This window comes from Apteryx rowi, unplaced genomic scaffold (assembly GCF_003343035.1).
Source record: "Apteryx rowi isolate R43461 unplaced genomic scaffold, aptRow1 scaffold_349, whole genome shotgun sequence".
In the NCBI taxonomy this organism is placed as follows: domain Eukaryota; kingdom Metazoa; phylum Chordata; class Aves; order Apterygiformes; family Apterygidae; genus Apteryx; species Apteryx rowi.
Window position 1 is genome coordinate 551,545 of NW_020449963.1, and position 24,952 is coordinate 576,496.

At 35.9% G+C, this 24,952-nt stretch overlaps 1 protein-coding gene across 1 annotated transcript in view; it reads right to left on the reverse strand.

The window, feature by feature from the left end:
- The window catches only part of HDAC9 (histone deacetylase 9), a 422,164-nt gene that overhangs the window by 47,104 nt on the left and 350,108 nt on the right, over positions 1-24,952 (reverse strand). The window contains exon 22 of the mRNA XM_026072683.1: positions 12,464-12,582. Within this exon, the coding sequence (XP_025928468.1) occupies positions 12,464-12,582 (119 nt within the window). The remainder of the gene's footprint in view (positions 1-12,463; positions 12,583-24,952) is intronic.

A 24,952-nucleotide genomic window follows, 5' to 3' on the forward strand; every position in this document is an offset into this window, starting at 1 on the left:
TCAGAGAATTCAGTAGCTTCACGTCCATGTGATGCTTCAAGTTCAAAGGGGACCAAGACATCCTGTTCGGTGTTTTGTTTCACTGAACCTATTAAAACTGCCCAGACCCCCTTAAGTGTTTTTTAAAGTAATCTTCTTTATTCCTCATCAATAACCTAAACCATTATAAAAACAGTGTCAGCCTAGATAATTTTCAAATTTGTAATGTGATTAAGAAAAAAATGGTGATTTTAATGAAGTGGAAGGACTGAAACTCCTAGTGGATGCAACCATTTCAGATTATTACTGTTTTCCATGTTGCTTCAAGATTTTTGCTTAGGAATTTCATTCAACTTTTGTGACCTTGATGTTTTTCCTCAAAAGGCATGCTGGGAAATTCCCAGAAGCGTGTACTATGTGTGGGAATGTATACAACCAAAAAGGGTCAGAAGAAAAAAATAATATGGGTCACTAGATATGCACTGTCTTCATGTATTTTCTACAAAGCTACAGCTGATGAAGCTGACACCACTAGAAAAATAAAGTTTTGTTCACAAGGTCATATAAAAGTCACAATTTTTAGATAATTCCTCTGATGTAGCACATCTTCTAATTAAATTACCAGTTTTGAAATCTTATCACTTGATCAATAGATTTTCCTTACTCCTTTTCCCAGGCCTTGATAAAAGTTTAAGACAATTGATTACTTACGAGTTTGGTCAAATGAAGAAATTACTTTTAACTTGTTTATGTTGTATTTTAAAGCTTAAATAAAACTATATTCCACTTTTATTTCTGATATAAGATGATCTGAAATCATGGAGGTAGATATGCAGCTATTTACAAGCTTATTACACACAGTGTCTTGAAATTCCTGATAAACTTATCAGTATATAAAGCAGTCATATTCAAACATGATTTTATTGCAAATAGTTATTCCAGTGTAGGAACTATAAAAGGTGCTTCCTGTATTTGGAATGAACTATAACTCTCACCTGAAAATAGAGGATTTCTTTACAATAGTCATGACTGAGATAGTGATCTCTTTACTAGAAATAAAAGAGATATGGGTAATAACAGTTGGATTTGGTTTGTTATAAGCCAATATCTTTTTTTTCCTGAAAAAAATCTTGAAAGACAAAATATTCTTTTCCTACAGTTTTTGTAGAAATTATCGTTTTTGACAGAAAGAAATAAGAATGCTTTTGCTCTTCAATTGAGAAAACTCTCAGAAAGAAATTCATATGAAAATATTATATTGAAGATATATTTTTGGAAGTACTATTTTTTATTTAAATTGTATTTTTAAAAATTTGATTTCTTTTGGCAGCATAAAAATCCTATGCAGAAAACTGTAAGTTATTCTTCATAACATTTTAACATTATTTAATAATAGGAAAAAGATGCAGAAGAACAAACACAATATGTCTAAACTGTAGGCATAAATGCAAACATAAATTATGTGGTACGTGATACATATAAGTGATCACCTTCCTTACACTGCACTCACTGAAATCATATCTGACATATGTAATCACACATAAAAACTAGGAAAATTATTCTGAGCCTAGCACTTTCACAACCCAGGCATTTCATTAAAGGATGCCTGTTGTTTTTAAATGACTTTTTTGTTGTTGCTTTTCTTCTTGAGATTGTTAATCCATTTTAGGTTGGTAAAAACAGCTTTCGAAACCAGTCATCATAACCAAACTGTACCTAAAAAATTTTGGTTACCATATAGGTAAAGAACCAGCCTTTTTTTGCAGAGGGGAATCTGAGACTATGAATCAAGGTACACAAACATTTAACCCAGACCAATATTTATTACCATAAGCAGAAATGAGGAAGTAATGGAACTTTGATTAACTTGCAGTATTTTGTTGCTCTGGACAGATACTTATGTTTATTTTTTTATTTCTAATTGGCAGACGATGGTCAGAGATCTGTCCCATGGTCAATTTTACCATTTATGAATCATAATCAGTGATGGGGAAAAAGGAAGGAATCTGAAATAAATGAACTACTACTTAATGCATTTCAAATGGATTTATTTTACAGCAGAACTATTCCTTTTTCTTTCCAAGTTAATTCTGTAAAACTTCAGGAAGTATTTAAATGATTTAAATAACAGATTTCTCACTTAAAAAGATTTTTAGCCTGTATTTTTGTACAATACTAATACTTACAATGCAAGACACAGGCCCTGTAAACATTACTTATTTTAGTAAATTTTAATTGGATTGGTGGCGTGGTCCCAATCAACAGAACTGCCCAAAGTGAGTAAAAGCCTGTGGGATTAGGACCTACATTCTTGCATTACCAGCAATTTTATGACAATTAGTTGGTAGAGGCAAGAAAAATTTCATTGGAAAAATACAAATGAAGGTAATTTAGATGTTGAAAATAGTAGTGATTTGTAAATGTACTAGCAACTTGCGCCATTTTATTGCAGATTTCATGGTATTTAGTGTTTGCATTAAAACTGTTGGGATCCGGAGAGTACAATGGAATCTCATTGTTCAGTTTATAAAGGGCTGCAGGGAAAACCTTTAAATATGAAAGAAGTATGTCCTAAGAGCTCCACAGTAAAAAAGAACTCTAAATATTATTTTAATAATTCTCATGTTGTTTTGAGCATTACTTCTAGAATTGGTAGTACTGATATTCTATTTGGACAGTTACTTAAGGTGAAAGCATCCTGTGTGATACTGCATAATATGTGACTTTTTTGAAACTACTGCCATGAGTCAGTGTTTCAAGTCTGATCATATAAGTAAGCATTCATTTCCCTTTATCCACAAATAATTGACAAATTTGTTATGAGTTCTTTCTTTGTAAGTTCTTTTCTTTTGATTTCCAAAGGGAAGCCAAAACTAGCTTGGACATCATCTTTCAAAATTTCATAACCATTTTATTTTATATGTTTGCTTGGTTAAAAGAACACAACAGCAACTAAGACAGTTGCCTGGGATCAAAGCTAAAAATATCAAGAAAATCTCTTGAGATCAGTGAGGAATTGCGGGTGCTGATGTCAGTCAGGTCTGAAGTGTACTTGATACTGGGATAGTGTGAAAAAGATGAGTTTGCAGACCAAAAAAACAGATGGCCCCTTATCACCCTGTGGGGCTAGACACACAAGAGCAAACTTCAGAGACGCCTTACCTTTACCCTGTCTGTCCCTATCAGGAGAGACTGTTATATTAAGGGTTATTGCCTCTCTAGCCCTTCCTGTGATCAGCTTTTGAAGTCCATGGCCAAGAGGCCAGGGTGAGAATATCACCCCAGATAAGAGGTGTTTGCTCTGTGAAATATTCAGTACAAGAATCCGTGGGCCTCGTGATAGTTCAGCAGGGAACCACAACTCCAGCTAATATCTTCTAATCCCTGTTGGTTTCAGAACTACCCACCATAAAAAGCATAACTGGCTGTTTATTTGTGCAGGCAGGAGATAACATCTTAAAGTTACAGTCTGCCTTAAGTAGTAGGGATGTGAAGCCTGAAGAAATGAACCATCCAAGCTCATAATCAAAATTGTGTGTGCTCCCTTCTTCTCTGTCTAATAAGATGTAAACATTTTGGCTGGTGTTTCTTTTGAAAGATATTAATCAAATATATTGGTCAGGAATCACAAAGGATAGTCCGGTCTGCAAATTACATGTCTTCTTTTATAGCATTCTGAAGCTGTGAACAATACGTTAAAAATTTTCCCATGGTGCAACCAAGTAAATACTTGTGGCACATTTCTATTTATTACAGAGAATAGTTAAATTCTAAGACATAAATCTTGCTCTTCTACTAAAGGCTTTACAAATTCCCAAAGACAAGCCTAATTCCCAATGCAATGATGCTATAAAAGATCAGACACTTTATTATGGAGAAATCCACATTTGGAGATGTCTTTCAAGAATTTTCTCTCAGCACCCAATCCTGTGAAAAGCACATGCACGCTGTTGAACACTGTGTCAAGCTCCATTAGTTTCAAAATGGCCCTAAAATCTTATATTTAATTGGCTGTATTTAAATTGTAATTTGACAAGATTAATACTGCCTATGCAGAAAAAGTGCTTTTTCCCTTTCTTCATTCCATTGTCTTTTGATTTTAATAAGGAAAAAGAATTCATAAGTTTAAATTTTAAAATAAGAGAAGATGCCACCAGTTTTACCTTTTCTGTACCCCTCACATCAGCTATTGTCATTAGCCAGTGTCACTACTGTAGCAGGAAAGAAAAAATAACAAGTGGTAGGTAAAGAGATAAGGGAAGATGACTGAAAAAGAAAAATAAATTCTTAATGGTTTTGTGGAACCTCTTGTTTTCCATTGTAATCTATCCTCCGCCCTGTCCCCAGCAACTACCCTAAATCAAGTAACTGGCATCTGATGTATTTTGCAGATGGATCGGCACTGTATATCTGGAACATAGCGTACAGGTGGTTTTTCACTTGCACTAGTTAGTTAACTAGCCAGCAGACACATCATCTATTTGTGGGGCAGGAGTGGGAATGGAAAATGGAAATCTCTCCTGGCCTATTTACAGAAAGAAAGACTAAGTGAAAGAGCAGGTCAAGTAAGTGCTTCCTTATTAATTTTTCTAATTGCTTTCACTTCCTGCTTAGGCTGTCCTTTTCTGGAAGGCACAGTGGTTAACCAGACAATCACTGAAAACACTGGGCAATAACAAAACCAGTGCTGAGTTTTGAATCCTTTTGAATGTCTATTCAGTCAGAGATGAGTGGCCCACATTCGGGAGATGAGGACTTCTCTGAACACAGCAAATGAGGTGAAATGTTCACTGATCTAATTCTGTTTCCTTTGGTTCAAATGGTAGTCTAAGCCATTGACATGTGCTTTCTTGACAGCTTGTGAGAGCAGATTCCTCAAACCAACATCAGAATTGTCCATCCACCACTTTCATACATTTTTTTCTATATTTCTCCAAATTTTAATTTCTTCTTTAAAAGGAAATCTACGAAAAAAAATCTTATCTTCTTTACCTTTACCTTTTACTATGCTATGTCCTAAGAGGATGCTAATGTTTTCCAGGAAATTCCTCTCTCTGTTCAATTTCCACAGATTACCCTTTCCTCATAGAACAAGATTTCTGGAATTTTCCACATTTCATATTTATTAATGCAAATGTAGTGTAAATGTCAATAATGCTGGAGTTCCTAGCAAAGAATTCTGAACTGAAAGTTGCAGTGCAAGAGGAAACTTCAGGGGTAGAAATACAGGAATAGATGTAGCATAATCTGACCTGGGAGGCTGGGCAATTCAATGACTGTGTCCAAGAGATGCTGCACCAGCCAATGCTAAGGGATAGGAGGAAAAAGAGATTAAAATGTTTCTTCCCCCCATTAGATTCAATGAAAATATTCATGACTGGTGGAATGTCACCAGCAAGCTTGTCATCTGCTTTGATGAGGTTTATGTATGCCTTTTATATTGTATCAAGCCACCATTCAACCAGCATTCAAGAAATCACCCTAGAAAACAAACAAATATGGCTTTCCAAAGTGAACAAGTGGAAGCAAAGTTTGATGCTATGTATTCATGCTGCCGGTCATGGATTCCCTTACATTTTCTAAGAAACAAAAGGAGCAAATGGAAAATCTCTGATGTGAATCAGGAGATTCTCCAAAGACACACGTTATGAATGTCCATTCCTCCACCTCCAAAGTTTTTAGCTCAGAGTTCCTCAAGATACACTCCCCAATCCCACTGCATAACCATCTTATCATCTCCAGTACATCAAAAGCAAACAATGTTAACCGAAATCAGTCTCTGAACCCAGAACTCAGACAAGAAGGAAGCTGTGGCAACTGAGTAAATTTAACAGCTTTCTGCTACCAAAAGGTATCCTCTCCTTTCTCTCCCATCCTCTACTTCCCTGCCTTGCACTAGCTTTCTCACCCATTGGTCCCTCCATAAGCTGATTTGGCTTGATGGCAAACAGAAATCTATCCACCTTTCTTGGTTGGGTAAGTTTTCTGATGGGTTGATGAGTTAACGTTGCATTCATTTAATGAGGGATTGGACAAGAAGCAGACTCTGTGCAAGGTAAGTAATGGAGAGTTCAGTAGTAGAAGGGGCATGCAATCCCCGACCCCCTTTTCCAACAGCAATGAGCTGTTAGAGCGGCTCACACTGTCTAGTGGAACTGCACTCTGCAGTAGCTAGTGCCAGACTTTCCAAGGTCATAGCTTCTTGTACTGAGAGGTGAGTCAAAAAGGCCTTCTTGCTTGTAAAGAGAAGAAATTAGAGATGGCATCCTAAAAGCCTGAAATGCTATTTTTAGAGACTTGAATTGTGTTTAAACCGCTACCAGATCAAAACTCCCATTCTGTTTAATCAGCTGTGAATTTGCATGTGCTTTCTTTGCCTGTCTTCCTTTAACATCTGTATTACTTTAGCCCCAGTAGTCCCAGTTAGGACTGAAACTCTTTCATGCTAGATATTCTACAGTTAGAAGAATATGTAGCTCCTCCCCAAAGACCTTATAATCACTCTATCCCAAATAACTCACAGTCAGCCCAAGGTACTGTGCAAGAGATAGTTATAAAAGTATTTGGGGGGCTCCTTTACAAATTAAAAAAAAGTAACTTTTAGTCTGCAATTCTTGAAATATTCAGAATTGTCACATAAAATATTTTATAAATATTGAGGTTGGCACTTAGCAAACCTTTTATCTGATATATATCTGAGGTACCAAGTTTAGAGCAAGACCAATTCTACATCCAAATGCAGTGATATTCAGTTCTAGGATTTTGCTTTGGCCTGCTTCTAATGTACACACTACATATAAAATATGGCTGAAAACTGAAAAGAAATCCAAGAAACAGTAGGACAGTTCTAAAGATTTAAGAGACTGTTGATAAAGAACCAGATCATTAAGTCTGATGCAAAATTATTTGCTAGAGAGTGAAAGTAACATTATTTAACACTCCTTGAAAGTTTATAGATCTGATCGTCAGGCATAATTTCAGACATTTAACGTGATCTTTATAGAACAATCTACAAAATTTCACTGAGTGATTTTTACATCAAGTCTCTAGCGTCTGAGTGCACTGCAACATACCTGTTTGTAAGGATATTATAAGAACATCTGTTTATAAGTCTCATTTAAAGCATTCAGGTGCTTTAAAGGCACCATGGCAGATCTTTCGTTTCAGTGATCAATTACCTCATTACTAAAATGTGCACATTACTTCTGAATTTGTCTATCCTTAGATGCTACATATTTTACCTTCTTATCAGGTTGCATGCCACATTCAGAGACCTTGTTATCAAAAACATTACTCCCTGTGGGAAGCTGGAAACTGTGATCAACTGTGTGAAGGGCAAAGCAGAAACCAACAGGATGGAAACCCAAGTTTAACCGGTTTGCTCCAATTTATGTTCTAAAACAGCACCAGTTCCTACTATGAGAAGAGGTATTCCTAGAACTGAAGACCTTTTAGGCTATGTGTAAGTCAGCAACTCTTTTTGCACATTAATTTCTACCACTTAAAGTGACATATCCTTTGTAAATGAGTTGATGCTTAGAGCATTTATTGTTTCCTCTGTTGTGATTAATCAGATGGACTGTGGACTGTTACAGTGAAGTCCTCTAAGCCCTACCAGTGGAGGGCTCAGGAGGAGAAAAACTCTTTATAGCTTTACCACATATTTCATTGGTCCCACTTGAAAAGAGTGTCTCACGGCATAATATGACTTTTGATAAGTTAAGGACGTTATTGCAATTTGCCCAAATAAAAACTTAGTAAGTTGCAAATTCGCTTAGTTGGAGTCTGTTACATTTTAGATACTGGATCACGAATTTGGCATAACAGTAAACAGGTATCCAAACTGACACTGCAGGATTTACTCCTTAAATGCCTGCAGTGGTATTTTTCCTACTGCTAATTGCTGATCTTATTTTGCACTCTGGTGTCAAATAGCATCCTTGGAATAACAGGGTAAAACAACAGGAAAACTCCAGTAAATCATGATGGCCCTTAACAAATGCAGCACTTTGGGAAGATATGTACCCTGAACAAAATCTTAAGTGTTGTCTGACACTTCTCCATTTATTTCATTCTTCTTATGGAATGATCACCATTTAATGAGCAATTGTGTGCAATATCTACTTCAACAGTAAAGTGATATCGGGGACTTTAATGTAAGCATTAGTCTAAGAGTCAATCTATAAAACAAAGAGAAAGTACTTCAGATCAGGATAATGTTACGGGCAGAAATTCTAAAGTCAGCAGAGCTAAATTTAAAAATACTGCACTTACAGGATCTAACAAATTGCAAATTTATGATCAGATCTGGCAGCTCTTTTTCAGATCTGTAAACTCTAGAAAATTGAAATGGCATGATGATACAGTATAATTTAACAGGGGTCACAGAAATTAACTATAAAATAAAGTGCAGAATATATCAGCTCTACTTGCAGTAGTTCCACCTAAGCATCATCAGGATGAGACGAAACAATAAATTCATATTCTTTAAGCATATCCTTCCTATTCTAAATATAAAATCCTTTTATTCCCTATATTTCTTTTCCATTATTTTTCTTATATTTTCTCTTTGATGCACTTTTTACTACTCCACAAAAAGTGGATTTTATACAGCTATGTTTTCATAATATTTAATATATTATATTGATATTTTACCTGTTACTTTATTAAAAAAAATAGTGCTATTCTAATAATAAAAAGGAAATACTAGGTTAGTAAGAAACTAATGCATGATTTTCTCTTAGTTGATTATAGTTTACATTAAAATTAAAGTACCTTTATAGTCCTTGATCTAAACAAAGGCCTCCCAATGATATCAATAGTCGCTCTGCATGAAGATCAAAAACAAGTATAGATGGTTTTCATTTAAATAATTATTTTACTGAGTGTTGAATAAAATGGATAGCTAAATATCTATAGTCATACAGTAAATAAAGCTTAGATATTAAAGGATACTGATTGAATATATGAGCTTACATAAATTTACATCTTTACAGTATTATAAATTGTAAAATGAGTTAGTTTCTCTGAGCAACCAGAAAAAAATATTATTCTTCTAAGAGTAAAGCAAATAAATAAATACCTGTGTACACTCACGTATATACTTATTGATGTTGTAAACATTGTTAACATGTAATTAGGACGTGCCTATGTTGCTATCTTATTTTTTGTTACATTATGTTGACATGCTGCAACATATTCCTTAAGTTTTTAGGGCAAATCCTCAGCTGAGAAAAATTAGCAATGACTTTTAGTTGTACCAGTTTACACCAGTGGCAATTACTGTCCTCTGCGTATGCATTTGCAAGCAGCACCTGTAATAGCTAGTGCTGTGTCGCGAGATCTGCCAGCTCCACAGAGGTGCCATCACAGAGGTGCGACAGCTTGTGGTCAAAGTACCAGTGGAGCCCTTAGAGAGTCCCTGCTTCTTCACGTAGTCTTTAGCAACCAGTTTAACCGAGCAGCATTGATGCAGCTATGCCAATACAAGGACGGGCTTGACTGACACAAATAGCTCCCATTTTTTTCCCCAATTATTTCAGTTAGCAAAGTTAAGTTTGAGTCACAGGGGAGGTGTAGCAGAAAGGAATATCTGAGATAAGCTGCTTGAGGATCCCTGATAATCTGCTGCCAGACCCTGCCGGAGGCAGTACCTATCACTAATGCCACATGCTAGGCCTGGAGGACTACCTGAAAGAGCTAAACTGCCACATGACATGGCCACATTACACTACCAACAACCTCTCTGTCTTTTCCTTTCCTTCTCATGTTAAACGTGGTGTAGCCATGACGGCCTAAGGACATGGGCAAGGCAAAGTTTTTGAGTGGAGAAAATTTTTTTTTCAGAAAAAGTGGTAGCGCTGGAAAAAGTGACTCATTTTCAAGCAGAGCACCTTTTTTAGAAAGGCCTTTTTCAGGACACAAGGCTTGTGCATTCAGAAGTTTATCTACTGTTTCCAGTTATGCTAGGTGGTCTAATAAAAGATATTGCCTATAAAGCTTGTCTTTTCTTACTGAGATGTTAGGAATATAGCTGGTACCAAAAGCCTAAGAACTTTCTGGCAGCAGTGAATTCCTCCATATGCCACTAGTCATCTCAAGTCTTCAAAGCCCATTTTGCTCTTAACAGATTATAAAATCTACCACTAAACTTATGCACATGGACTTGAGTATCTGTTTTGAGTCGTGTTTGTGTGGGTGTGTGCATAGGTATATATGAGAAAATCCAATATATTAAGTGTGCACAAAGTGCTAGAGATTTATAAAGAAAGAATTTTTACACATTAAAATTTCACTTTACATTTACTTGCTTTGGATATAATTTCTGATTCTTGCAATGAATTATATTAGAAATTTGCATAAATACCTATTTGTAGTCTTTAACATGAATGTTTCTCTTCAGACTTTAAATGATTTTTGTTATAGACAGTTAATTTTTCTGCATACCACATACAGTATGTTATGTTCTGAGAAGGTATGGTGGAATGTAGAGAATTTTGTTTTGGGGAAATAATAAATTCCATTGGCTCTATACAAAAGGCTTTATTCATCCCTCAGGTGCATGATCATTATCTGGGTCTATCTGTGCTTTTTCCTTAATTTAAACAAGAGCCACCTACTGTAAATCACCTTTTCTTGCTTACAGACACATGTGCAACTTGTAGATGTGCAGCCTCTTAGATTTAAAAACGTACTATCATTTCAGACTCTGTGAAAAGCTATGAAGAGTTCATCAATTCATTCACAAATGAAAATTAGCCTGAGCTAATTCCAACATAAAGAACCCTTTCTTTGTTGTCAGGGTCAAATTCAGTTTATCCTGAGAGGAAAATATTGAGCTTATTGCAATTTATAGTCAAGTTGTTGAAACTGCTATGCCAGAAGATCAGGTATGGTTCCTTAAGCATGCATTCTCAACTGCAGATAAATATCCAGTGCTACTCTACAAAATAACTATTTTTAATCACTTGGAAACTCATCACCCTACCATATAAGCTCACAAAATGATGCCTCTCATCAGGAATCATACTGATGAAGAAAAATGATGAGCAGCCCATGGAGAACCCTTTCACAAAGAGCTTTTTTGTGCACAACATTTGATTAAAAATTGAAATACACACATAAGTAATACTCAGGCTACTGTGTTTCTTTCTTTTCTACTGCAACTGCTTCATGAGCCTTAAAAGCTGTGCAAAAATGCAATACATATTACTCCAAGCCACAGAGACATTTTCTTTCCTTTCCATTTATAAATTAGCATCCTTGTGAATGTATTTCAGTAAGGCCTTGCACTGCTCTTTGCATTCTCACTTTCCACAGCATGCCAGTATGAACTCTCAGTCTAGCTCTTCATCTATCTCTTTGTCCTTGGTAGTCAGAGGAACCTTTAAATTGTGTGGTTAAAATGAAAATAAAAAATATGTATCTCATCCCTACTCCTCCTGAATTAAATGGAAAAATGCCAAATTCATTTCAATGACCCGCAATGAAAGGTGGAGGGTCAGAGGATAAAAGTCCTCTGAGTTGGGGTCCATTTGTACATGGTGTCAAACGCCATTAATTCTCACTGACTTCCCTGGACTTTTGCCCAGGCATTTGTCATTAGCACCAAAGATCAATATTTTATAACTGTTTTTATACCATTATTATGGTATTTCTTGAGAATATATATACTGAAGAAAATTATGCACAGTACTGAAGGAGGACACCATTTTGTGTCAAAGCATGGAAACTGATTAATGTATAGTGATGTTACATTGCACAGCACTATACAGGCTATTACTACATTATCCAGTCTTGCTTAACACCCCAGGTTCACAATCATTTTGGCCACAATATCCAGTAAGAGCTAGTGACTTCAGAGTGCTAGATATGAGACACCTCAAGTAGACCTGTTCTTTAGAAACTATTGAATCTCTGCCCTGAATACACTTTCTAGAAGACTGAAATGGACATTGAAACCCTGAGACACCCAACAAAGTAGTCTTTTTAGAAAATTTTGGCCTTCGTAAACACTGATGTAATTCAGGATTAATGCCATTGATTTGAACAGATTACAATAAAAAAGCAATATGAGATTGGATTTAGGCCTCCAAAGTTTAAAATCTCCAATATATTTTTGAAGAAAAATAACTTACTCCAGCATTTGGAAAATGGGGCCTATTGAAAAGTATGAAACCTCTGAAATGCTATTTGAATGCCAGAAAAGTAATACTTAAAAAAGCCAAGACAAAAATGCCAAAAGGAACAGAGAGGAGCGAGCCAGCAATGCGAACATGTTCATTTCCGCACTGCTCCATGAGCTGTATGGGAACCCAGAGTACTGTGGCTATCTATGAATATTAATTAATGGACAATCTCTGCCTTCAGTTACACATGTGTAATCTCACAAAGTAGAAATATGTACATAATTTGGACTGCAAATAAGGTTCCTAACTAGAAGGGATACCAAATCAGAAATGTGCACCTTAGGACTAATACCTACATTTAGCTGTGACTTTATACCCGCCTAGCGGAGGGTCATGGCCTTCCACAGCATCGAATCCCGCTGATACTAGGACAATCTCTGGATCAAACTCATTGGCAGCTGGCATGATCACAGTCCTGTAGAGTGAAAAAAAAAAAAGCAGTTACAAATTAAAAAAACTTATGTCTTCATGAAATTGCCACAATTTCAAAAATCCACAATGCAACAAGATTTTATACATCAAAGACATTAATACTTTCCTTTAATTAAGGCAGTTTTCATTATAGATATCCAAAAACAAACAAATTCCAAGACTTTAATTTATTTCTTTCTATACTCAGTCTTTTTTTCTTTTCTATGTTTTAGGGAAAAAAATGCAGGTACATGTGAAAGCTTCTAATATTACACACACATCTGTGCCTGTTTTATCCTGCTGCCTATAAAAAGCTGCCTCTTCCAGGGAAGTGACTAATGGTTTACAGAGAGCACTCAAAGCCTGAGTGGAAACCCGGACTGCTCCAGTTAGTGCGAACTTGGTGTAAATTTGAACTATAAATTTCTTTTGGGAAAATGTTTGCTTTCCAAACTTTTTTTTTCTTAACATTTTTAAATGTTTGTCGAGGTGGGGGGTGACTCTAGCAAAGGAAAAACATGAAATTCCCTTAATCAAACCCAGACTATGTTGTCAAGCCTTTCCAAGGTCGAGCATAACAGGAATGTGACAACCACAAACTAGTGACAGCAACCCCTGCTGGTGTCAGTAAGATAATTCAGTTCTTCACAGTCACAAAGATTCCACTTTTTTAACCCCTTCCATGACAAACTTCAGTGATGACTTTTGTTGCTGTTTTGTTTTAGCTTTTCTCCAAAGTCACAGCATGAAAAAATGTATTGAAAGAAAAGATAAAACTTTGCATTCTGTATCCACAGATGACTTCTTTCAAGCTGACTTTGCACAGTGAATGCATAAGGATAATTTTTACACTAGCATGACAGACACGGAGCCTGTAATGACTGTGTTAATGCAGGGAGATGTACCTAATATTAAAAGACAAATATACTAATGAATGCTGTAATCTAAATGCATTAATTCCAGGAAATCACAGTTTACAGTGGTCAAAATCTAAAGATGAACTTTGTGTATATGCAATATTATTTGTCTTAGTTCAAGTAATATTCATTTATTTATTAATAAGCATAGGCAAAAGAGATTACGTTTTTGTTGAAAGATTTAGGCTTTCTGTGGAGAAAAAAAAATAAATTATTAACTCTTTAGTTTGTTTTCAATTTATTTCTTAGTCTGTATTCTATGATCTTTGATTTCCTCAAAGGTATTTTTAACATTAGGGAAGTGTTCCTTTTACTCTTTACTCAGGACAATTTTTCTGGCCATTTCACTGAAATTGCACCAAGAAAGTCTGTGTAGCAAAGTGATATATAGGAAAGTCTGTGATATATTCCATTTTTTCCATGTCATTACTAGGCCTCTTCTGAAATATGGATTCCAGTACTGAGCATTGCACTTCAAGGAGGACCTAGACCAATTTGAGAGAACCAAGAAGAGAACAACAGGAAAGGTGAGAGTTTTAAGAAATGTGGCCTAAGTGGAAATAATGATAGAATTGTAACTCTTTGGTCCACAGAACATGAGAGTAGATATGATAAAAGTCCTCAAATATGTAAGTGGTTGTTGCAAGAGGAAAGAAATAACCTGTTCTGCATTTCCACTGCAGTAAGACAAGAAATAATTGCAACAAGAAAGATGGAGTTCATACACTATGAAAAACTTTCTAATAGGAAGAATAGGTAATCACTGGAATAAAGTGCTTAAGAAAATTGAAGAGTGTCCATCTCTCTGAGGCTTTTAAGAATAGATTAAACAAACACCCATCGACCTTGCTACAGGTTCAAGGTGACATGGCCTTGAGGCAGGAGGTGAGAGTACATCTTTTCTAGCTCTTTTTTCCTGTAATTGTATGATTTATAGCTGTGTAATACACACACTCCACATATGAATAGTTACATTAAACACTACTGAACATTTTTGCGAAATTAACTCCCCAAAATTAGGGAATAACATCAAGAATAAAGATTTCTCATGCAACCATATCTTATCTTTCTTATGTACATACCTTCTGACACTCTCTTTAATTATATGTTCATTGTCTCAGGCAGCACCTACTTCCCAACGTCTGCAACACATGTGGCATGGATCCTGATTACTGATGAGAACTGTGGCTGATATGCAATCTTGATCTGTCCCCATAGCACCTTATATCTTATGCACTGAAAGAAGGAGGGATCCTGTGGAGAACCCTCCCTATCTGCAGCCACTTGTGTTTTGCCCTCCTCCTCTCCTTACACATTTCCTCAGACTCCAGTCAGGCTCTGTTTTTTTTCTTTTTCACATCAAATACAGTGGCAGCACCCTGAGCACAGCATAGCCAATGTGCAGGAGTGTCAGAGGATGGAGCACGTTCAGAGCAGACAGAATCCTTGGAGACACAAGTTGCCAAGCACTAACAAACCTTATCAGGCTAAAGCAGAATGAGATTTTTCAGAGCCGCATAATTCGGTATCGTAGATAAAATCTACAATACCCCTACCACATTTCAAGGCCTTGCTTAAAAGCATAAAGGTGCCAGCACATTTTTTAGAACTTGGGCAAAATAATGCATTTTCCCCTTGATCTCATTCTCAAAAGCAGCAAAAAAATAATTTAACTACAGTTTCTCACAAAAATTCCATCAAATAAATACATCTGACATGGAAACTGTTTGCCAAACTAGGTGAAATTAGCAAAATTATAGACACCTGAAGGCAAGGTCTTACAATACAAAGCACCAGGCATCGCTATTAGCACCATTTTTAAAAGTAGCAAATAGTAAATGGTAACATAAATCTGTGCAGAAAAGATGTATAGAAATCTCCAGATAAAGGAAAGATAAGGCTATAAAGGTAATAAAGGTGATAAGGATAATAATGCCAAGGGCATTTAGAATTAATTGTTCTGATACTACTTTCAGTATTACCTGAATTTACATGACTAAAATAAAACATAAGAAGGCTTTTCTGAAACAGAGAAAGAAATCTTTCTTCTAAAATGTTCATATAAGTGTCTGCCAATTTTCACCAGAAAAATGACTCCCTACTTTTGCTGTAAGACTCTCATGAGTTGTGACAGAACTTTGCCAGTACAACCCTGCATTTTCCATACTAGAAGAGCTTGTCTCAGTGTCCACAAGACCCGTGTCATTGTTTGTCTCTCTTGCCTCTGCCATAATACTGAGAGACTTGGAATGTCAGAGTCCACCCAGCGCTATAGTAATCTTGTTGATTTAATACTGAACAGAAACTGCGAGCCCTTTTCTTTACAAAGGCATTACGGAAAATGTAATCTGTTTGATAGAGTAGAAAGCTTGACTCTGGATTCTACTGAAACAGCCCAGGATGTCTGCGGTCCTTGTTATGGCAGCCAGGACTGGTATTTGGCCTTTCAGACAGATGACAACCTCAGGTCTCTCAACTGTGGAGACATCCAGGGATTTAGGGACATCTAGTGCCTCAATCTGTAGTCCAGTCTTCCTCTGCGTTAGCCAACAGACATTTAAAGTCGTTCCTCTTTTGAATAACTACTACGAGCTCTATGCTCAGAGAAGAGCAGCTTAATATCTGGAAGAGATCATGAGCATTTAGTTTTGGACTGTGTGCAGAAAGGACCTCTCTAACATTTGCCTGGCTTTGGCAAAAACTCCTCTTCAGCACAAAACATACATGCGTAAATTCCTTCACGAATGAAACAGATACTTTCCTGTCTCATGAAGTGCTGTAAGGAATCATTAGTTAAATATATTAATTTGTACATATGGACTAAGTTTCACCAAGACGTAAATAAAAGCCTTTGGGATTTGCCACTTCTCAGACTTCAACCTTTTCACTCTAACTGAATAATCATTCTTAGAAAAACATTATGAGGTTGGCAATTGTAAAGAAAGCCTATCCAAAGATCTAGATTCCAATTCCAGGTAACCCAGAAGACTTGAAGATCCATCCCTTTTCCTTACCCAAATGCAAGGTGAAGCTCACTTCTCCCCCATAAACAAGCTTCCCTTGCCGCAGGAGAGTGAGGACTGCTGAACAGACAGCTACATCTCCTGATCCTGCACTGCCTCAGCCCTGTGGGTCTTGTGGGAGAAGAGACCCTGCATCTTGCTCCCTTCCCATCTTATCTGCACTCTGGAGGACACAATGAGGTGTGAGAAAAGGAAATGGTCCACAAACTGCCTCCTCAGGAGCGCCGTGCACCATAGCAATTCTCTTCTGAATTGCCTATGAACAGAATCCTCTGAATCAGCTCATACCAGAAAATGTGCTCTTTTTTTAAACATACAAGTAACATTGGTCATACACTAGCAAATATTCATGTTAACCTTCATAAATTCCTCAGATCAACCCTGTGCTCAGAAGTACGACTGCAGCTGGAAGGATTTGTTACGGTGCAAAGGGTCAAACCACTGCTGCAGAAACCCTTTGCAAGGGTACATAGGCAGACTGTATTCAGACATAGATAAGAGCAGTTATTGTCTGGTCTATAGGAGGATTAAGAAATATGATTTGGATTCTAACCATAGGGCCCCAAACAGGTACGGAGTGGGGACTGACAGACCGTCAGCTTCCTGTCTGAAGCCAGTTGGGCTGCAGGGTTTATCAGCAAACAGAAGTTAATGCTAGGATCTTTCTCTGGTGAAATGAGTAGTTTTTGTCAGAAGAGAAGCAAATTTTATTCTTCCACTATGACTCACACTCTCCTCTACTTCCATCTCCAAAAAAAATAAAACACATAAAAGAGATATTTATTTTCTATGGTCCTGAATCATATAGAAGCATAAATATTTGGTATACCATAGGCACCTAATAATGACAGCAGAGTTACAGGGGTATTTTGCCTGGCTTGCTGTTTCTTTCTTGTCTCTCATATTTTCATTAATAGACATGTCAAATCCTAAAAGCTTGCACAGTCGGATCACAGGAATTATTTACCCATGTTATACTTGATACAGCTATAATGAAACTGTGTCCTTCAGCCCAAGGTAGGGCAGCTCTTCCTTTAAATCTGATGGTGCTGGGAACAGAGTATGTGTTTGGGAAGCTAAAAAGATTCTTTTTTGTCCTGCTAAGGAGATTTCCCCAAAGAATTAATATGTTCCATTTGGGTATGCTGTTGTCTGCAAAGAAGTCAAGGCATGGCTTCCAATTGGGTGTAGTCCTGGAGAAAACATCAAGCATGCGATCCCTCCCCTCCCCACCAATCTGAACATCAGATGCAAGACATTAAAGATATCCTACCAAGGGACTCTGTTTACTTGATCTTGTTCCTTTCATTCTTCCATTCTATTTTTGTACATTTACAGCACATGGCTAGGATGCTCCCAAACATTTGTTCTCTCTGAAGAGATTGCAGAGAAGTACCCAATCCAGAAATGGCTCTGCAAGTACCATCACACAGAGCTGGATATCTCCAAAGAAAGTTAAACTTATACAAATAGCTACAATTCTTTTGCTGTGTTGGTAATTTAAAAAGGAAACAAGCAGGAAAATCAGACCAGGAGAGTAATTTATGTAAGTGAGAAAAAAAAATCCACACTGTTCTAAAAGCACAGATTGGAATGTCTTAGTAACATAAATTATTTGCTCTTTCTCTAAAATCCTCCAGTGTTTTCATCCAGGGATCTTAAAGTACTTTCAGAATGTTAATACATAGAAAGGCTGAAGTCTTCAGCTGGTATAAATCAGGATAGCTGTTTCAGATTGTATAGTCCTCTAAAGCAACCATTTCTTGTACCCACTTCACAGATGAATCACTAAAACAGAGAGCTAGTATAAGAATTGATTAAAATTACTGAGCTGCCCCTGTAAAAAAAAAATTTTTTTTTAAATGCAGAAAAGTCTAAGTCCACTGTTTTAACTTCCAGAAAACACTATAAAAGCATTATTGTTTATTAAATTTCTCCAGACCTACAGTTTGCAATAAAAACACATACAGTGCATTGGTGCTATTAGAGTGAGTTTTTTGTCACCAAATGGAGACCAGTCTCTTGAAGGAATGTAAGTCTATCTACAGTTTCTCTGTTTCACATCCTGCATATAAAATAGTGTGCCAAACAATCACTATGTTGTCCTACCTTAAAATTACACAACTTTAAGTATGCTGTTGAATGCACACTGATATGAAGAAGTCTGGAAGAATTTAAAAGATTGCCCCAACAGGTATGTGGAACTTATGGTATCTATTATTTTTATGTGTTGTTTGCACATATGTTTTAATGTAACACAATATCAAGTAATGTCTGTCCTCACAGAAAACCACATAGCATTTCTTTACAACTATTGGAGACAATTTTTTTCTTTATCAGTAACATTAATTGAGTTTATATTAGTGTTCACCCAAATTTTGGCTTACCTTCATGACATTTGTTTATGCCAGTCCTGCTGTTAGACCAAGTTCACCAAGGACAAACCTGAAAACTTAACCTTCCCCCAGAACTCCTTTCTGACTGTCATCTGATCATCACCTTTGTCTTAGAGCTTTCCTCCAAGGTGTGCCTAAATCCTGCAGATTTTATCTATATTAGTTTCTAAGTTATATCTTTTATACATTTTTTATCTTTATAGCTTTGCTTTTTATATCTTTTCTTTTATTCTTACAGGTTTTCTTTATATCTGTTTTATTATTTTATGTCTTCTCTATCTTTTATGGGTACAGCCAAAATTCCTGTCCTGACTATTACTTTAGTTAAATTATTTGCTTTCTAGAGAGATAAAATATCTTTTTCTTTCATTCTTCAAGGTGCAAAAGGTACCACATCAGTACAACTTCACTACTGTAAACCATGCCCATTTCAGTGGGATTTACTCATGGTATTAAACTTAAGCACATGCCTAACTGTTTAAAGGGTCAAGGTCTTCCAAGGGGTGCACTCAAGTTAGTAATTTCAAATGTTAAACTTGTGGGAGTACCTAGAGTGCCAGTGAATTAAAAGTTTTAGAAGCATGATCATCTTTGCTTTTTTTTTGGCCTTTGAAGACATTTACAGGGCCTAAGACTATTATTTGCAGGTTCCTTTTTAAATGAATAATTATTTTGGTATCCTGAATGCAAGTTTCCTAAATTCTGTTACAACTGGAATTGCAATATCTTATACACTCAAAAAGCATAAGAAATACTGACTATAATATCTGCTGATCTTCCCATTTTTTATTATTATTTAGAAAGGTGGTTTCAATGTAATTATAAGGGCTCTTCTACATTTGATCTACAGTATGCCTCAGTCAGATCCTCTGAATCAGTATTAAAAGCACCAAGATAAGAAAAATAGTTAGCAACCAGGGCAGATATGAGAGAAATACTACTTTGTGGTTTTCAGAATGCACTTAAAAATTAATAGTGTTGTCAAATAAAAATATCCAACTTCTAGAAGATACGGGCAAATGTGGATACACACACAGTGCACATTCACATCTGTGTTCAGAACTGAGTAAATTCAAAGATCAGTATTAAACAGAAGGGTCTGAGTTCATTAAAAATTGAGGTAAGTTTGCCCAAAGGCTATGGGTCTACGTTTCCATCGAATGATTATACACTGAAAGAAAAGGTTACCTTGGGAAGACCAGATGTGTAGGCACTAACTTCCATCTATCGAACATGCAAATATAAAGTGTTACATGGAAGTATAGGCCAAGGAAGCACATGCAGTGGCAGGATATCTCCTTGTGGAACACTTTTACCCCAAAAGTGATTGAGGAAAAAATGAATTTTTTATTAAATGTTCCTCTGCCTATTTAGCACCATATCTGTGTAAACACTTGCATGGTAAAAGAAATGTTTGCTATCTTTTTACCTTTTATTTCTTTTTCAGACCTCGATTTAAGCTGGTTGGTACCCTTCTATCTTGTGCAACGTAAATAAAACTTATTTACTAAGTTCTGGCTGGTGGCTGAAGGACTAATGTGGCTTCTAAGAGTTTTACAGCTAAAGGTGATATATGAGAAGAAAGAAATATAGGTTTCATTTGCAAAGATGAGGAATCAAAATAAAGTACACTGCATGACTTAAAATAGTATCACCAATACCAGAAAGTAAAAAGCAGTAAATATGGAATCCCACCATTTTTAGTCAATCATTTTTCTATTAAAGCCATCCTAACATGTGTGGGAAATTGTACTAGCACATGTATAAACACAGCCAAATTTTATCCTCAGGCATTACTTAAGACAGCATTTAGCTTTCATGGTGCAATATGTACCTATCAGAAAATCAATTTGGTGCCCATTTGTTTTTATTACTTTATTTTATATAAAAAGTAAATCTTTAGAAGCTTTTCTGCTAGAAAAATAATAATACCATTTAAAGGTATTTTAAGTTTTCTATTTTAAAATTTGGATGGCTGTAACATGGAGCTTAGAACACATATTGCATTTCTATCAAGCTTGAGTAAAGTACAGTATATCCCTTTTGCTATAACCAAATAACTATCAGTTTTGCCTTTCTGTTAAGTCATTTCTTTCAGCAGTATTTTATCACAAAAATCAGTAGATTTGGCCTAAAACTTTAACATAATAAGATAATAATACTACTAAAATGGTTCACTGCCCCCAGTAAATCTTGTTATATAGTAAAATGGTTGTTCCTAAAACGACAAAAGTAAGTGTTATAATGCTAGAAACAGTTAAGTACAGAGGTAAAAATTTACCACAATGTGTTGCATTTATAGAGTTCACAAAATGATTGACAGCATGATATCCTCTCTGAGGAATTTGGTGTGTCTATGAAAAAGTGTATTATTTTGAGCATATTTTACCTTTTCAGTGTACTCTTTTCAAAGTAATTGACACCATTAAAATTCCTTAGCAACCTAAGAACAGTAGGAAACTACAGGAAAGATAGCGTAGCAGCTATTTTACTTGCATTCCCAGGAATAATGGAAAGGTGATTGGGGAAAAGAAGGAAAAGGACGACATTTTTAAAAAGTTAAAAAGAGAAGAGGGCCTTCATGCTCCCAAGAAGAGGGGTCAGGTGTATCAAGTTTGTCTCTAGGTCTAAAATCTATTCTCCTCATTTACAAAAAACTCCAAAAAAGCTTTCTACTTTAGGCCTAGAGCATATAAAACAATTAGCAGGAATAAAGAAAATGTGTTATGTAAAATGCTATTGAATATACTACAGCTCAGTTTGCAGTGTTAACAGTCCACTTATGTCACCACTACAGTGATTACTAGAGAAGTTTAAAATAGTTTTCAGTACTTGCAAAGGTGAAGCGTGGGGAGGAAAGGAGTGTAAATCTTATATAAAATGTCTGGGAGGTTGGCTTGGAGTGGTTCATTTTTCATGTGAGCAATAGGCTCAGTGGATCAAAGATACAGAAATCCCTTGGAAAAATTACTTTTACCACAAAATTTGCTAAATTCCTGAAAACTGAAGCTTGCCCAGAAGGGGATTTTTTTCCACTTTTTAAATGAAAAGAAAGCAAACATTTTCTAGAAATCAGATTATTCATCAAGGTTATGGCCATTTACAAAAGCATAATTCTATGCATGCTGCATTCGGCAGCATGGTTGTGAATACAAAATATATGCAGTTGTCTTAATTTTTTCTCATATGTCTCTACATATTCTCCTCACTACTGGATAAACTGAAAGCATTGTTGCAAATGCTGTCTTCTCTTATCTTATATTTCTTTCCATATACATACTACTACTTTAAGAGATATTTTCTTTGTGTGTAGCTTTCTGTCTTATCTTCAATAGCAGTTTCACAAATTTCTGGATAGTCACTATTATTTTATGATACATTATATTGTCACTATTCCTTTGAAATGATGATATTCATAAAATAGCTCTTGTGGATAATCTGATTTTTTAGCTGTTAAGAGGTATTCTTTCAGAGGGAAGATACAGATATATGTCATCTTCTCATATTTTTTCCTGACTAGCAACATATACTAGTTGAAAAGGAAAACATGGACAATTTGTTACATCCAGACCAAATTAACCAACAGGAAGTCTCCCTGATCTAAAGCGGGAAGATATTCATGGTACAGGCAGCAAAAGTATCCAACACTTTTGTATTAGCAAATATAGGCCTGTTTGTTTGCCTCATGTTTGGCCGAACTTTGACTCTCTTGCTGGAATTTGGGCCACTTTAGCCCACTCCATTATTCCAGTATATATTTAAACACACCAGCTGGGCTCCATTTTGATAGCCAAGAACACAGTATCCCTCATATAATGTGGTACAATACAGAAACATCAAGTCTTGTCACTTTACCTCCCCACATTCACACTACAAAATTCTCAGAGAGGGGGTATTTGTGGGAGTGGGGGAACACTCACACTACAGCAGTAATCCCTACGTACCACACAGGGTTGGAAACTACTGCTTTTCCTGGTGCAGTTTCAGCTACTGTTTAGTTAGAAATGTGATCTCATGTTGGCTCTGGGTACTTTGGAGGAATCCTGCCTCTCTTATATTATTCTACACCCTCTCTTCTCTTACACTTTTTTTCCTCAACAAAATAGAGGAAATGATGATAGACTCCAAAGACAGAGAAAATAAAATGTCAGCACTTAAGAATCAGCTGAATTGAATGTGTTTAGAAGGACTGAACTCACAAAGGAAAGTACCAGACCTTGGTCAGGGAATAACATCAGGTAGGCTAACATTTTAAAATATTAAACAGTATCTTGCAAGAGTGTTACAACTTTAAGAGTGAAGTCAAAGAAAGGACTGGAAGGAATAAAGGTTTAGGGAAATATGGAGCCCAATATGGTATGTCGAGGACAACAGAATTTTATTATTGATTTCAGTGGAATTAAAAAAATAGTTCTTTATACCTGAAATTCAAGGGGGAGCATTTTCATATAGAAAAGAACTCTACATGTTAAGGAATCAATGTCATAAATAGCAAGCTTAATAAAATACAAAAGTAGCAAGGGAATCTGCTTTAAAGCAATATCTGAAGCAGAAAGCAAGATGGTCAAGAAATGCAGTGTCAGCTTCAGAGAAACTTAAAAAAAAGACCAATAAATTCCCATTCACTGAAACAATGAGGAAAACAAAAAACACATCTGGAAGGAGAGGAAAAAAAAAAGGAAAAACAAAGAGCTCTGAAAATAACTATTGAAGACAACACTACAGAATTCAGGAATAACATAACTCATCCATAAATACTTCACAGTTTGTTTGTTTTTTTTACACGGAAGCAATAGTGAATAGCAAAGCACTTGAGATCTCAGTCCAAGAAACAAAGCATAAAAAAGCAGCTATGCTGCAATGTGATTTAACATTTTACTTAAACCTCCATTGGCTTCAGGGAGCCAACGCTTCTCCTAATAGATTTTACTTGGTGTCTGCAAAAGGTATGTAGAAAGTCTCGTGGTCCTAGATCAATCACAACTGTTTCAGTGGTGCACACAGAAGAAGGCTTTTATTTGTACCAGGCAACTTACAGCACAAAGGCAGTTCCACTTGCCCAGGAGAGTCATACTGATACAATGGAAATTCATTCGCCAGTACAATCACTTACACCAACCCTTTGTGTTGCCAGCATCTCTGAAGAAAGTCAGAGGGAAAACTAAGGTAAAGTTTGGGATCTAGCAGAAGAGCATCTAAAAATTACATTTTGATGTTTCTGAATTTGCCTTTCTCTCCTGAATTTGTGCCCCTGCACTTCTACAAAATTGAACTGCTTCACACCTCTTTTAATCATTTTTTGATCTTATTTGGAGTGGTAAATTGGATAGTCTCTTCAACAGCATGAAACAGAAAAGACTTTTCTACCATATGTTACAGTAATAAAACAGAAAGCTGTTTCTCATTATTGGCTGGTCCATCCTCATGTAGTCAGTTGCCTTGGAAACTGAGATTGATCCTAATTTCAAGAAAATGTAAGAATGAACCGAATCATATAGTTCCTTTTCAATGTCTAATGTCTATCTCAATTTAAAATGTTAAAACTAGCAGCGAAACATCCCTAATCCCACTTCTAGCTTTATTTTTGTTGCACTTATCTCTAAGAGTGACAGTTAAAATAATATGTTAGATCAGATATATCAGTAAAATAACTGTGAAGTTTCAGAAAACATTGTAAGCAATGTAAGTCAAATGTACATTGAAATGTACTTCATTAAAAAAAAAGGTTGTTCAAGATTTGGTAATCTGGATGACACAATATCTAGGTATCATGTGATTAAAAATCTTCATTGTATCCAAAAACTTGAACCTTTACTGAAGCCAAAATACATTTGATAAAATGCTCATTTTCCAGTACTTCACAGGCCCCTTCAGAAGTTCATAATAATTTATCTCCTAAGAATTTGAATGTAATTAGCTTTAGTGTGCTTACTGGAAATAAGAAGAGTTACCATTTATTTATGAAATTCTTTTGTCATTTTAAATTCCTTGTTATAAAATTGCCAACAGGGCTTGTAAACTGTGCAAAGGACTAGTTC